Source organism: Scyliorhinus canicula, chromosome 15 (assembly GCF_902713615.1).
Source record: "Scyliorhinus canicula chromosome 15, sScyCan1.1, whole genome shotgun sequence".
NCBI lineage: Eukaryota > Metazoa > Chordata > Chondrichthyes > Carcharhiniformes > Scyliorhinidae > Scyliorhinus > Scyliorhinus canicula.
Genome location: NC_052160.1, coordinates 90425686 through 90440377, shown reverse-complemented (window position 1 = coordinate 90440377; position 14692 = coordinate 90425686). Strand labels below are relative to the sequence as shown.

The 14692-nt window shown below is 47.0% G+C and overlaps 1 protein-coding gene across 12 annotated transcripts in view; it reads left to right on the top strand.

Moving 5' to 3' along the window:
• The window catches only part of mical1 (microtubule associated monooxygenase, calponin and LIM domain containing 1), a 204904-nt gene that overhangs the window by 109866 nt on the left and 80346 nt on the right, over positions 1–14692 (top strand). For 6 of the 12 annotated variants that reach the window (XM_038819533.1, XM_038819540.1, XM_038819532.1 and 3 more), the window contains 6 exons: positions 732–912; positions 5448–5536; positions 8943–8997; positions 10402–10473; positions 11992–12063; positions 13336–13407. In XM_038819533.1, the coding sequence (XP_038675461.1) occupies positions 732–912; positions 5448–5536; positions 8943–8997; positions 10402–10473; positions 11992–12063; positions 13336–13407 (541 nt within the window). The remainder of the gene's footprint in view (positions 1–731; positions 913–5447; positions 5537–8942; positions 8998–10401; positions 10474–11991; positions 12064–13335; positions 13408–14692) is intronic. The other 6 variants (XM_038819537.1, XM_038819544.1, XM_038819535.1 and 3 more) reach the window with 5 other exon arrangements.

The window sequence follows — 14692 nt, the reverse complement described above, 5'->3', positions numbered from 1 at the left end:
ATTGCCCCTCAATGTCCAAATTGGGTAGGGTTACAGGGATAGGGTGGAGACATAGGCTTAAGTAGGGTGCTCTTTCCAAGGGCCGGTGCAGATCTGATGGACCGAATGGCCTCCTTCTGCACTGTAGGGATTTTATTAACTTGGGCCTCTGCATTCCCAATCCAATAAGCAACAATTGAATCGGCCTTTCAGGCTGTACTTTCCAAATTATAACATCTGATACATAAAGAAACATTCTTCCCTGTTGTTCTTTTACCAATGGTCTACGAGAATTCTCTCGTTACTAACCCAACCAAAGTGAGCAGCATCCCAAATTCACTCCCACGCACAGACTGGAGCCTAAATTCTTTGTCTTAGACTGGTTGGCCACGCAATCTGTGTATATAACATGACAAGAGATATAAAGATATGCGTATATAATATATACGCTATATAATACACAAACATGGCATACAAGAATTAGGAGCATGAGTAGACTATTCAGCTCCTGAGCCTGTTCTGCCATTCAATAAGAGTATGGTGATTCTGACTGTGGCTTCAGATTCACTTTCCTGTCTGTCCCCTTACCGTGACCCTCTTGTTGATCAAAAATATGATGTTAATGTGTATATACGATAAAGTGCACAGTATATAGATTACAGCTTATAATGTACATATGCATGTAGGATGCAAAGTACGTCTGTGTGTATCTCATGTTAATGTTGAATGTGTGTTGTGTCTTTGTGCCTCAGGGCTCCATCAGTCAGGCAGTGGGCCCCAGCAGCAGTGAGGAGTGCTACTTCTGTAAGAAGCGTGTCTATGTGGTGGAACGCTTCAGTGCCGAGGGCCAGTTCTTCCACCGGGGTTGCTTCATGTGTGACCTGTGTGGCACCACCCTGCGCCTCGGAAACTACGCGTTCAACAGTGGAGATGGCAAGTAGCTGCCAGGGTTCTGTGATGGTTAAGATAAGAGAGCCATAGCACATTCCATTACAACCACATGGTGTGCAGGTCGAGTAGAACACTGCTGAATGAAAGAGTGAAGCTCCCTCTACTGTGCCCCAACAAGATACATCAGCCCCAACCTCAGGAGGGGGGCCCTGCATCTGAGAGGTTCCTTATCATCCCGTGGTCTCTTTGGGCAAGATTGTCAATTGATACCATGTTAGTTTTGTGCTGCATGCCCACTAGATACCAAGATTGCCCTATTTTGGTTCAGACAGGCTCTTCACCACTAGGAAACCTTCATCCTGTCACTTTGGGCTAAGCATAATCAATGGCCACTGTGATGGCAGCACCACCTTGCACCACCCAGTCCAGCTTTGTATTTATATTGAATATATTATACATATTATATATTATATATATTATATTTTGGAGGGAGAACGGTGGTGGTGGGGGAATTTTTTGATTTCTTTTAAGTTCTGGGAATGTTTCTATTTGTTCAATTCAGTGTCAGTATTTAGCACTCTCGTGATGAGCAGCACCAGTTTGATGTAGAGAAAATGTCCCTGCTCTCGTCCTCAATAGATTATTGCTAACTTCTAAGAAAACATACCTACATTACCAATGTGCCATTTCTTTTTTTTTAATGCATTTTGTTCCAAGTGTATTCAAACAGTTACAAAACATAAACAGTCCGACGAACATACTCCCCACCACACAATTTCTACAAATGTTTCCCATTTTCACCCCCCCCCCCCCTGCGATGGACAATTCCTCAAACATTGTTGTGTTCTCTATTTTACTTGACCTGGATGGCTTGGATGCGCAGTGTTAAATAAAGAACACAAAGCTTTGTTAACAAATAAAACTATAAATTTATGACACTACTAAGATTCATTCACATTCCTAAAATAGAAGGTTGTTGTATAAAAGTATACTATCTCTAACTGCAGAACTCTCAAATACACAACTGCTCTATCTCATGCCTCGCCATCTTCTCAAACCTTCTGTCCCACAAGGCTCAGCATCATCCCTTATATACTCATAGGACTAGCTCCCTCTAGTGGCTGTCTGTACATATTTTATTAACCCTTGCATTGCCTTGATGTATGATAATACCACAAACATGGCCACAAACAGCACAACCTTGCCTCAAAGTCCTCCATGGAACCCCTCAATTCGTATTTAATCCTTTCCAGACGGAGAAAGTCGTATAAGTCTCCCAGCCTGGCTGCCACCCCCTGGTGGAGTTGCCGACCGCCATTTCAATAAGATCCTTCACTGGGCAACCAAAGAGACGAAGACCACAACATTGGCCTTCCTCCCCTCCATCAACTCCGGCTTCTCCGATATCCCGAATATTGCCAAGGGGTCTGGCCCAACCTCCTCCCCCACAATCCTTGTTAGTGCTGTGAGCATTCCTGCCCAGTATCTCTCTAGCTTCTCGCAGCCCCAAAACATGTGTGCGTGGTTTGCTGGTCCCCGCTCACACTTCTCACACTCATCTGCCACTCCCTGGAAGAACCCGCTCATTCTTGCCTGAGTCATATACACCGTATGTACCATCTTTAATTGTATCAGACTCATCCTCGCGCACGAGGAAGTCGCGTTTACCCTGCTCAGCGCCTCACTCCACACTTCCCAATTTATCCCTCCCCTCCGGCTCGAATCCTTGTTTTTCGCACAACGCCATTAACACTGACATCCTAAAGTGCCTCCTCAACTGGTTCCAGACCTTCACTGTGAATTGCACCACTGGGCTCTGTTCTCCATATATTTCGTAGGCGCCTCAAACTGGACCCCCTACAAGATTCTTTCTCCGTTCTAACCCATTCTGCCCTGTCTCCTTCCCACCACCGCCTCACCTTCTCCACGATCGCTACCCAATACTAATGGTTTGGCAACAGCAAACCCCCCCCCCCCCCTCCCTTCTGCCTCTGTAGCAGGGTCCTCTTTACCCTTGGCACCTTATCTGCCCACACAAACTCTGAGATAATCGTGTCCAGCTTCCGGAAAGAGGCCTTTGGTACAAAATCGGAAACGTCTGGAATATGAATAGGAACCTTGGCAGAACATTAATCTTCACCACTTGGATCCTCCCTGCAAGAGACAGATGCAGCATGCCCCACCTCTTAAGATCCTCCCTAACCTCCTCCATCAGCTTTGTTAAATTCCATTTATGCAGCGTCGCCCACTCTCCTGTTACCTGAATCTAATGTGCCATTTCTATCTCCTGCAAATCATCCCAGGACCTCAATGAGGTAAACTCACTTCAGTAGTCACAAAGGAGAGTCGAACTGAATGGTTGATTACCAAAGTAAAGCATGTACAAGTATGTAGCTGGGACTTCTCTGCAGCTTGGCTTCTGCCTGGGCCAGCTTTTAATGTTCTGAGTTAACTATCCCACTGATGGGTCTCTGCCTCCAGGAGGCTCCACGAGGTTCACGGGGAGATTCGTTGGCTCGTGCTTGTGTGGGTTGTAACACTCGCCTAGTTTCTGGTCTTTCGTTAAAACCAGGACCGGCTTACTCTAGAGAATTATGGACGGCGAGGCCAAACAGAACCTCCTGTCACCTGCCCTACACTCACAGGGGACAAAGCTGGCTATCACATCACTGCCGGGGGAGGCAACTAGGTGTCCAGAAAATCCCTCCTCCACCTGTGCCACTTCCAGGGATCTGCCTTGTTGAAGGTGGTGGTATAGGCCCAAGTAAGAAGCAGTAACACTCCTGGAGTCCCCCAATTGAGGGCAAAGGCTTTGGAGCTGCCTACTTTCCTACTCATCTGCTGCCACTGCCTTGCATCTCTTTTTCAGGACAATATGGAGTGTGGGACTTGGTGGATAACTCTTTCAAAAAGACACATGGGTGTGGTGGGCCAAATGACCTCATTTTTGCTCTCTCACTATCAATTTCAATGCTTTTTGTGAAAACAACTTCTGATTGTCACTGAGTTAATCACAAATATTGACCCCCGATTATCACTAATTGCTAATAGCAGTAGGTAATACCTTTCCAAATCCCTTTCCAGTCTATTGCTGCGGTGAAGTTCAACCTTCAGTATTAAGCCACGTGATCTCAGTTTATGTGTACGCCAGACACTGAGGAAAGGATTTTGAGGCCCCACCCAATAGAGATAGACCGGGCCTGAAAATATTTAACCCCATCTCTGGCATTGGTCATTTTGGCTGAAGCACGCTCGATCCCAGAATAAGACGGGGGCCAATTAGGCTCATCAAGATCATGTTAAAAGTTCATTAAGAAGGGTTTTGTCAGCTGGCCTGCAAATTCCCAATGGTGCAGGTGGGATCAACTACCTGGAGGTGGGCAACTAATGATAGGCCCATGTGTCAATGCTGCAGGAGAGTCCTACAGGCTCTCCCTGCCTGCCTGCCTGGGTGGAAGTATGAAAGGCTGGTGGGATTTTCCTCCCCACCACACAACCTAACAACCCACCCACGCCCTTCCCACCCCGCTCGGGTAGCTCGGCTGCTTTCCCTATTTTTTTTTAAGTAACTAAGAGGCCACTGTCTTGTTGAAGTGCCTCTTCACTTCCTTACCATTTTCTGCAGTTAGAAGTTGGAAGGCTTCTGATTGTCCCCGTTAATTTGAGAGCGTGCCCACCATCCTTAATTGGACAGGGTACCTGTCTCCGTGCTGATTAAGAGGGCACCCGGGTCAAAGTTCCGAGTGACTCCTTTCTCCCGGGGGTTGATTCGGATACCAGACTCCCGTTTGCCGCTCCCAACGTGAAGGTTTAACCAAGTGTTTTCAGGCTGTTTGACCGGGTGAGGAGGGAAGCCTGATCCAATCTTTATCCAACACTCATACAGGTGACCACACCAGCACGGATCACTGCATGATGATGATCAGGAACAGGTGCTCATTTTTCATCTTTTTTTCTTTATTCTTTGAAAGGCGTTGTTGGCAAGGCCAGCATTTATTGCCCATCCCTAATTTCCCCTGAGTTGAGTGACTTTCCAGGCCATTTTAGAGGGTAGTTAAGAGTCAACCACATTGCTGTGGGCCTGGAGTCACATGTAGGCCGGGCCAGGTGATGATGGTAAATTTCCTTCCCTAAAGGACATAAGTGAACCAAATGGGCTTTTATGCCAATTGACCATAGTTCTCACAGACCCCGTGACTGAGATTAGCTTTCTATTCCAGATTTTTAATGAATTTATATTTCACCTGCTGGGATTTGAACCTATATCCCTCAGAGCATTAGTCTTGGTCTTTGCATTACTAGTCCAGTGACATAAGCACAAAGCCACCATTTCTCATGTCTAGTGGACTGTGGCCAGTTCCAGTGGGCCACCTGCTTTGACCAACTAACTAGACACAGATGGGCAATGACACCTGGGCCCTGCTTGATTCAATCAGCTCATTTCCTCACCACAGAACAGATCAAAGCCCCAGATCAGCAGAGGGTGAGGATATGAAGGCTGCTTTGTCTGATAGAATGGCAGAGTAGAGAAATTAATTCAGGAAGAAAGGATTCATCGCTTAATTTTTTTCTCCTAGGAAAGTTCTACTGCACACTTCACTATAAGGGATTGTTCGGCTCGAGTCAGAGTAAATGGGACGGCACAGCTGGAATCTCCAGACAGAAGGTAGTGAAATCATTTTCAATTATTATGCTAAGTGAATTACGAATCTGGTAGGTGCTGTTTTAGAATGGTAAATTATCCTCTGTGACTACCTTCCTGATGTAGGGTGCGATCACAGCCACGCTGCGCCGGAGAAGCAGCTCGCCGCGGCGCAGCATGGCCGTTGGATCTACCCGTCTTGCAATATCTCTCGAGATTCAATGCAATCACATTTTAGCAAATCTGCATATTAGAATGAGTCAGTAAGCCGTACTCTAATGTGCAGATTCCCAATGTACCTGAGGCTTTGCGATTCAACTCCTTTGGAAAACTTTGGTCTTTGGACCATTTGGTAGAGGTTCCCACAAACGGGGACCAGATGGAACTGCACTCATGCGGGTCTCCCAGGGGATCGGAGGCCCCAGCGGCATGCCCTTTGGTGTTGCCACTGGGTACCTTGGCAGTGGCATCCTGGCAGTGCCACCTGTGTGCCAGCCTGGCACTGCCAAGGTGCCTGGGTGGCACTGCCAGCCTGGCATAGGCATGGCAGGGTGCCAAATTGGCAGTGCCATGCTGACATTTATTTGTGCTTGTGCGAGTGGGCCAGGTTTCCCTGGAGAGGAAGGGGAGTGTGCAGAGACCCACCCACATTGGGTTTAGGCCTGGGGGTAAGTCAAGGATTGTTTTGGGGGCCTCGGAGATCGGCCCCATTTTATCTCTTGCTACAATGGGGACTTTCAGTGAAAGGAGCTCCTCTCTGTTAAAAATGTAGCTATGTGCGGCCCGGGCCACATGTTCCCCATTCAGGCCCCTTATTTGGCATGATTCACATTGAATAGACATGTGTTTCTCAGCACTGTGAGTGCTGGGAAACACGCGGCTAAACGCGCCTGCTCGGGGACTTTGTTCCCTTTTTAGAGAATCGCGCCCGTAATGTTGTTAGCATTATTGTCAGTGCTTTTGCAAGAACTTAAACCTTCAAAATGCAAGAGTTTACCCATTCATAAATTATTGATGCTCTGCACCAGGCCAAGAGAAAGCTGATCATACCAGGCCTCTGACACAGTCTGCTCAAATAAAAAGCAAAGAGCTGTAAATGCTGGGAATCTGGGACAAAAAAACAAGAATGTGCCGAAAACAGGGGACATCATGCCTTTGGGGGGGGGGGGGCACCCACGCTAGTCAGCTGGGCCCACCCACGCTAGTCAACTGATGTCGGCTAGTAAACGGAGGCAATGTGAAAGGAGGACTGCGGACAGTGGAATCTGGTTGGCAGGTTTCGATGGGCTACGAGGGGAGCAAGGGTGGGGGGGGGGGGGGGGGGGTGGCAGGGGTAAGGATCGACACTGGGTGAGATTTTTTCGAGAAGTGCATGGGGACATTCTGGGAGGGCGGAGGAGGTTCGACGTTAATAATGGATAAGGATGGGTCAGGCTCATGGGGCAGGGCTAGGTGGTATGATGATGGTGGATAAGAAGGAGGGGGTGAGAAAGACCCCCAGTTAGGATAGTTACATGGAACGTGAGGGTGTTGGGAGGTCGAGTCAAGAGGTCAAGGGTGCTTGCGCATCTTAAAAGTTTGAAGGCCGATGTAGCAATGCTGCTGGAGACTCACTTGAGGGTGAAGGACCAGGTGAGACTTAAAGGGCTGGGATAGTCAGGTGTTTCACTCTAGGTATGACGGAAGGGTTTGAGGGGTAGCGGTAATGGTCAGCAAAAGAGTACGGTTGCAGATCAGGTGGGTAGGTATATGATTGTGACAGGGGCGCTGGAGGGGATGCTGGTGGTGCTGGTAAGTGTATATGGTCCCAATTGTGATGATGAGGGATTTGTGAAGAAGGTGTGTGGGGCCATCCCCGACTTGGACTCATCTTATCCACCATCATCATACCACCAGGCCCTGCCCCATGAGGCTGACCCGCCCCTATCCATTATTAACATTGAACCCCCTCCCAGAATCCCGCTCGCAAGCCACGCCCGCCACCGAATATCATGCGGTGTGGTTGTCGGTAAATCCCGCCCCTAGTCCCGTTGGGGTGGGGGTAAGCTTCTCCATCCTGCGACATGGCTTGCGGGGGGGGGGGGTAACCTACTTGAATTTCCTTGACTCTTTGGAAGGTGAAGTTTCAGCAGAAGGGGACGAAGGAAGGATTTCACAATTCATGGGGATTGCTTATTTTTAAAATAAAATAATTTTTATTCAAATTTTCACATTTTCACAAAAAAAATAACAGAAAATACTAAGAACAAAAAGAACAGACCCCCCCCCCCCCCCCCCCCCCCCCACACACACACACACAACGTATATACAAAAGAGAAAAAATAAATTAACGCCCGTCATTGGCAAAGAATAAATATTCAACCCAAAACAAAACAAAGACACAACCCCCCCCTCCCCGGATTGCTGCTGCTGCTGACCTCTTTTTTTTATCGTTCTGCCAGGAGATCTAGGAATGGTTGCCATCTCCTGAAAAACCCCTGCACTGATCCCCTTAGGGCAAATTTCACCCTCTCCAATTTAAGAAATCCCGCCATATTGTTGACCCAGGCCTCCACACTTGGGGGCCTTGCATCCTTCCACTGAAGAAGAATCCTCTGCCAGGCTATGGGGATTGTTTACTATGCGCTTCCGAGAATTGGTTGCCATTGAACAGTAGGGGGGGGGATGGTTGACGGTATTGTTGTCTTTGGTTTCATTGTTTATGGATTGATTGTTAATTTGTGTTTTTTGCCTGGAATGTACGGGTTGATGTTTTGGTCTGTATATTGAGCGGGGTGCAGTTTGTGTGTCGGGATTGTTATTGTATTTGTTTTTCAGACTGGCGGGAAGAGTTCAAACACAGTGGGGAAGTGGGGGGGGGGGGGGGGGACTGAACGTGAACCTGCTAAGTTATCGGCGGGTGCGAAAATGGGTGTCATGGGGGGGCACCTCCTCCACCAGCAGCCTCCTTCTGGTGCTGCAGGGACTTGGGAGCTGCTGGTCAATCTGATTGGCTGGCAGCTCTGAGACAGGACTTTCTTCCAAGTGAGGGGCGCAAGTCCCACCTCCAGCCAATTAATGCCTGCCAGAGCGTTAAGCGGTTACAGGGCTGGTAGTATTGGCAGGGATGTGTTCTCCCGCCAACTCCTCGGATGGTGGGAGGAGAAACCCTTGCCATGCTGAAAATGCTGGTCATCGAGTATTTGTGCAATACAGTACAACTTGTTCGTAGGCTGAGAGTTTAAGGTAATTGGGGAAACGAGCCATCAATGGCAGCGTCAGCGTTCAGAGAAATCAACCTCAATGCAAAAATGAGTATACTGGATGGGATGTGCTTCAAATAGTGTATTAGTGTACCGGACAGAAAATGTAAGTATTGGATAGATGATCTTTGGTGGACTAAATAGATTATCCCATCAATGGCTTCTCTTATCTCCTTTTTTCACTTTAGCAGGAATGTTTGGATGAAGGAATGGAAGTGAATAATGCTGTGGAAATGAGTGGAGGTAACTGACTGCTCATTATTAACAAGTGCTAAAAATTTATTTTGATAAACAGTAGACTATTGAAGATGCTCTAAGACCCCACTGCAATCACCCATCAGATAATATAATGCTAACTACGGGGTTACCTACTCAATGATTCACTTGTTGAATGATTTGCATACAAAGACGTAAGAGGTCAGAAGGTCCCACATGCTGTGTGCTGACCTCAGCTGAAGCAGGTACTGCAGTAGGCCTTTTCGCTGTGGCCTAGGCGGAAGATAATCAGGACCAGGCCCCCCATCCAGCCACCTCCACCTGAATGTGGCCACCTGTTAATGCTCGGTGAGGTCAGGATCAAGCACGGCACCGATGCGCCCCATGGTCTCTATATCCGCTAACACTGACTGTGTGAACAGTCATATAAAGAATGACCACTGGGGTTAGTTAACGATGAAAGATATAGCCCATAGAGAGCAGACACATTCAGGAAAAAAAAGGTTCAACAAATGTTGCCCACACCTTGTTGAAGGGAAACCTATATGAGGGGTGAAAAATTGTAGTAGAAAAAGCATTAATTTAAAACATTCCAGTGTATGATTGGCATAATATCTAAACAGGCACAGTGTTAAATACCTGAGCCAATGAACTACTTTATTCAAGAACCACTTTGCTACTGTAAGATTATGCTGATTACAGCTGAACCATCACTTCTGTCATCATATTGGCTCTGGCACCACTTTCATTTCAAAACTTTTCCTCTGTGTTTTGGTATCCTTACATGATCCCTCATCTCTGTAACCTCCATCAGTCCTACAGCACCATAAGATCAAAAGACAGAGGAGCAGAATTAGGCCACTTGGCCCATTGAGTCTGTTCTGCCATTCAGTCATGGCTGATATTTTCTCATCCCCATTCTCCTGCCTTCTCCCCATAACTCCTGATCCCCTTTTTAATCAAGAAAAACTCTCTGTGCTTCTCCATATTCTGGCCCCTCGTGCTTTCCTGATATCTATTGTTCCAATTGTTCGATTCTGACCTCGGGTGACTGTGCGGCGTCTGCATGTTCTCCCCATGTCTGCATGGGTTTCCTCCGGGTACTCCAGTTTCCTCCCACAGTCCAAAGACGTGCAGGTTACGTGATTGGCCAGGCTAATTTGCCCAAAGAATTAAGCGGGGTTACGGGAATAGGAGCGGGTGATCAGGCCTAAATAGGATGCTCTATTGGAGCAAGGGCCAATGCAAACTCGATGGGCCAAAGAGCCTCCTCCACTGTAGGAATTCTATGCTATTGTGACACATCTTAGGACATTTTATTGCATCAAAGGTGCTATATGAATGCAAGTTCTTGTTGCTGAGATAAATTGTTTCCATGTGTGAGGTCATGACGCACTGAAACCTATCACTTGTATGGATTCATGTTCACAGATGACATCCCAGTCACGGACCATATTGACGATGCAGAAGTTACGGAAGATCAAATAGACGATGAAAATGAAGGTGAGAGAAATAGTAATATGTGCCATTGACACAATTAGGAGAACAACACAGGGGTAATCCACAGGGAAGTGAGGTGACGGCCATTTTGGTGTCAATCTACTGGCTATTAATAGGCTGTAGCAATTTTTAAAAACTGGAATCTTCCAGAATGTGCAATGAACAAAGGGTAGGATATTCTCAGAAAGATCACGAGGATAAATACCGAGCAGAAAGGTTATTCCACAGCATCTTTGGAACCTATGACCCTGACTATCTAGTCAGGACAGCAGGCGCACAGGAACCTTCACCAAGTTCCCTCTACGCAAGCATCATTCTGATTATAAATATATGGTCATTCCTTCACTGTCGCTGTGTCAAAATCCTGATATTTTCTATTTTGTGAGAAGGCCTTCACTGCACGGGCCATGTTGGTTAAAGAAGACAGCTCGCTCTTTCTTTTTTTAACTAAATGTAGTGTACCCAATCATTTTTCCAATTAAGGGGCAATTTAGAGTGGCCAATCCACCTAGCTTGCACATTTTTGGTTTGTGGGGGCGAAACCCACGCAAACACGGGGAGAATGTGCAAACTCCACACGGACAGTGACCCAGAGCCGGGATCGAACCAGGGACCTCAGCGCCGTGAGGCCGCAGTGCTAACCCACTGCGCCACCGTGCTGCCCCGACAACTCGCTCTTTCAAGTGCTCTAAGAGATGCCTGCCCATTGGGTAGCACGGTAGCATAGTGGTTAGCACAGTTGCTTCACAGCTCCAGGGTCCCAGGTTCGTTTCCTGGTTTGGGTCACTGTCTGTGAGAAGTCTGCACGTTCTCCCTATGTCAGCGTGGCTTTCCTCCGGGTGCTCTGGTTTCCTCCCACAGTCCAAAGGTGTGCAGGTTAGGTGGATTGGCCACGATATATTGCCCTTAGTGTTCAAAAAAGGCTAGCTGGGGTTGCAGGGATAGGGTGGAGGCGTGGACTTAAGTAGGGTGCACTTTCCAAGAGCCGGTGCAGTCTCAATGGGCCTAATAGCATCCTCCATTGTAGGTATTCTATGCTCTTGTGACACATCTTAGGACATTTTATTGTATCAAAGGTGCTATATGAATGCAAATTCTTGTTGCTGAGGTAAATTGACTGTTTCCATGTGTGAGGCCATGACGCACTGAAGTCTGCACGTTCTCCCCGTGTCAGCGTGGGTTTCCTCCGGGTGCTCCGGTTTCCTCCCACAGTCCAAAGACGTGCAGGTTAGGTGATTAGCCATGCTAATTTGCCCAAAACATTAAGCGGGGTTACGGGAATAGAAGCGGGTGATCAGGCCTAAATAGGATGCTGTATTGGAGCAAGGGCCAATGCAAACTCGATGGGCCAAAGAGCCTCCTCCACTGTAGGAATTCTATGCTATTGTGACACATCTTAGGACATTTTATTGCATCAAAGGTGCTATATGAATGCAAGTTCTTGTTGCTGAGATAAATTGTTTCCATGTGTGAGGTCATGACGCACTGAAACCTATCACTTGTATGGATTCATGTTCACAGATGACATCCCAGCCACGGACCATATTGACCATGCAGAAGTTACGGAAGATCAAATAGACGATGAAAATGAAGGTGAGAGAAATAGTAATATGTGTCATTGACACAATTAGGAGAACAACAAAGGGGTAATCCACAGGGAAGTGAGGTGACGGCCATTTTGGTGTCAATCTACTGGCTATTAATAGGCTGTAGCAATTTTTAAAAACTGGAATCTTCCAGAATGTGCAATGAACAAAGGGAAGGATATTCTCAGAAAGACCACGAGGATAAATACCGAGCAGAAAGGTTATTCCACAGCATCTTTGGAACCTATGACCTTCACCATCTAGTCAGGGCAACAGGCGCATGGAAACCTTCGCCAAGTTCCCTCTACATCAATCGCCATTCTGATTATAAATGTATCGTCATTCCTTCACTGTCGCTATGTCAAAATCCTGATATTTTCTATTTTCTGAGAAGACCTTCACTGTACGGGCCATGTTAGTTAAAGAAGACAGCTCGCAATTTCAAGTGCTCTAAGAGATGCCTGCCCATTGGGCAGCACGGAAGCATAGTGGTTAGCACAGTTGCTTCACATCTCCAGGGTCTCAGGTTCGTTTCCTGGTTTGGGTCACTGTGTGGAGTCTGCACGCTCTCCCTGTGTCTGCGTGGGTTTCCTCCGGGTGCTCCGGTTTCCTCCCACAGTCCAAAGGTGTGCAGGTTAGGTGGATTGGCCACGATGAATTGCCCTTAGTGTCCAAAAAAGGCTAGCTGGGGTTGCGGGGATAGGGTGGAGGGGTGGGCTTAAGTAGGGTGCACTTTCCAAGAGTCGGTGCAGACTCGATGGGCCTAATAGCCTCCTCCACTGTAGGTATTCTATTGTCTTGTGACACATCTTCTAACATTTTATTGTATCAAAGGTGCTATATGAATGCAAGTTCTTGTTGCTGAGATAAATTGACTGTTTCCATGTGTGAGGCCATGACGCACTGAAGTCTGCACGTTCTCCCCGTGTCAGTGTGGGTTTCCTCCGGGTGCTCCGGTTCCCTCCCACAGACCAAAGACGTGCAGATTACGTGATTGGCCATGCTAATTTGCCCAAAAAATTAAGCGGGGTTACGGGAATAGGAGCGGGTGATCAGGCCTAAATAGGATGCTGTATTGGAGCAAGGGCCAATGCAGACTCGATGGGCCAAAGAGCCTCCTCCACTGTAGGAATTCTATGCTCTTGTGACACATCTTAGGACATTTTATTGCATCAAAGGTGCTATATGAATGCAAGTTCTTGTTGCTGAGATAAACTGTTTCCATGTGTGAGGTCATGACGCACTGAAAACTATCACTTGTATGGATTCATGTTCACAGATGACATCCCAGTCACGGACCATATTGACCATGCAGATGTTACGGAAGATCAGATGGACAATGAAAATGAAGGTGAGAGAAGTAGTAATATGTGCCATTGACACAATTAGGAGAACAACAAAGGGGTAATCCACAGGGAAGTGAGGTGACGGCCATTTTGGTGTAAATCTACTGGCTATTAATAGGCTGTAGCAATTTTTAAAAACTGGAATCTTCCAGAATGTGCAATAAACAAAGGGAAGGATATTCTCAGAAAGACCATGAGGATAAATACCGAGCAGAAAGGTTATTCCACAGCATCTTTGAAATGTATAACCTTCACCATCTAGTCAGGGCAGCAGGCGCACGGGAACCTTCGCCAAGTTCCCTCTACATCGATCGCCATTCTGATTATAAATGTATCGTCATTCCTTCACTGTCGCTGTGTCAAAATCTTGATATTTTCTATTTTATGAGAAGACCTTCACTGTACGGGCCATGTTGGTTAAAGAAGACAGCTCGCTCTTTCAAGTGCTCTAAGAGATGCCTGCCCATTGGGCAGCACGGTAGCATTGTGGTTAACACAGTTGCTTTACAGCTCCAGGGTCCCAGGATCGTTTCCTGGTTTGGGTCACTGTCTGTGAGAAGTCTGCACTTTCTCACCGTGTCAGCGTGGGTTTCCTCCGGGTGCTCCAGTTTCCTCCCACAGTCCAAAGGTGTGCAGGTTAGGTGGATTGGCCACGATAAATTGCCCTTAGTGTCCAAAAATGGCTAGCTGGGATTGCAGGGATAGGGTGGAGGCTCGATGGGCCGAATGGCCTCCTGCACTGTAAATTCTATGATTCTATGATTAGACAAAGCAGTGCTTGTATCCCAAGAATGTTTCAGAAGTTCTGACCATCGAACTTATTCATTCATGGTGCCTTTTGGCTCATCCATTACATTAATTCAGTGTATCATAGGGATGAGTCTTACATTATCAAATTATGCAGACAGTGAATAAAGTCCATTGACTGGGCGGTACAGTAGCACAGTGGTTAGCTCTGCAGCCTCACGGCCCAGGGTCACTGTCTGTGTGGAGTTTGCACATTCTCCTTGAGCCTACATGGGTCTCACCCCCACAACCCAAAAATGCGCAGGATAGGTGCACCAACCTCAATCAGTGTATGATGAACTAAAAGCAAAATGCTATATGGATGTTGAAAATCTAAAATAAAAATGAAAAATACTGGAGTCGTCAGCAAATCTTGCAGTGTCTCTGGTGAGAACAGATAAGACCATAAGAAATAGGAACAGGAGCAGGCCATTCAGCCCTTCGAGCCCGCTCTGCTACTTTATAAGACCATGGTTGATCTGACACTCACTAATTCCACTTTCC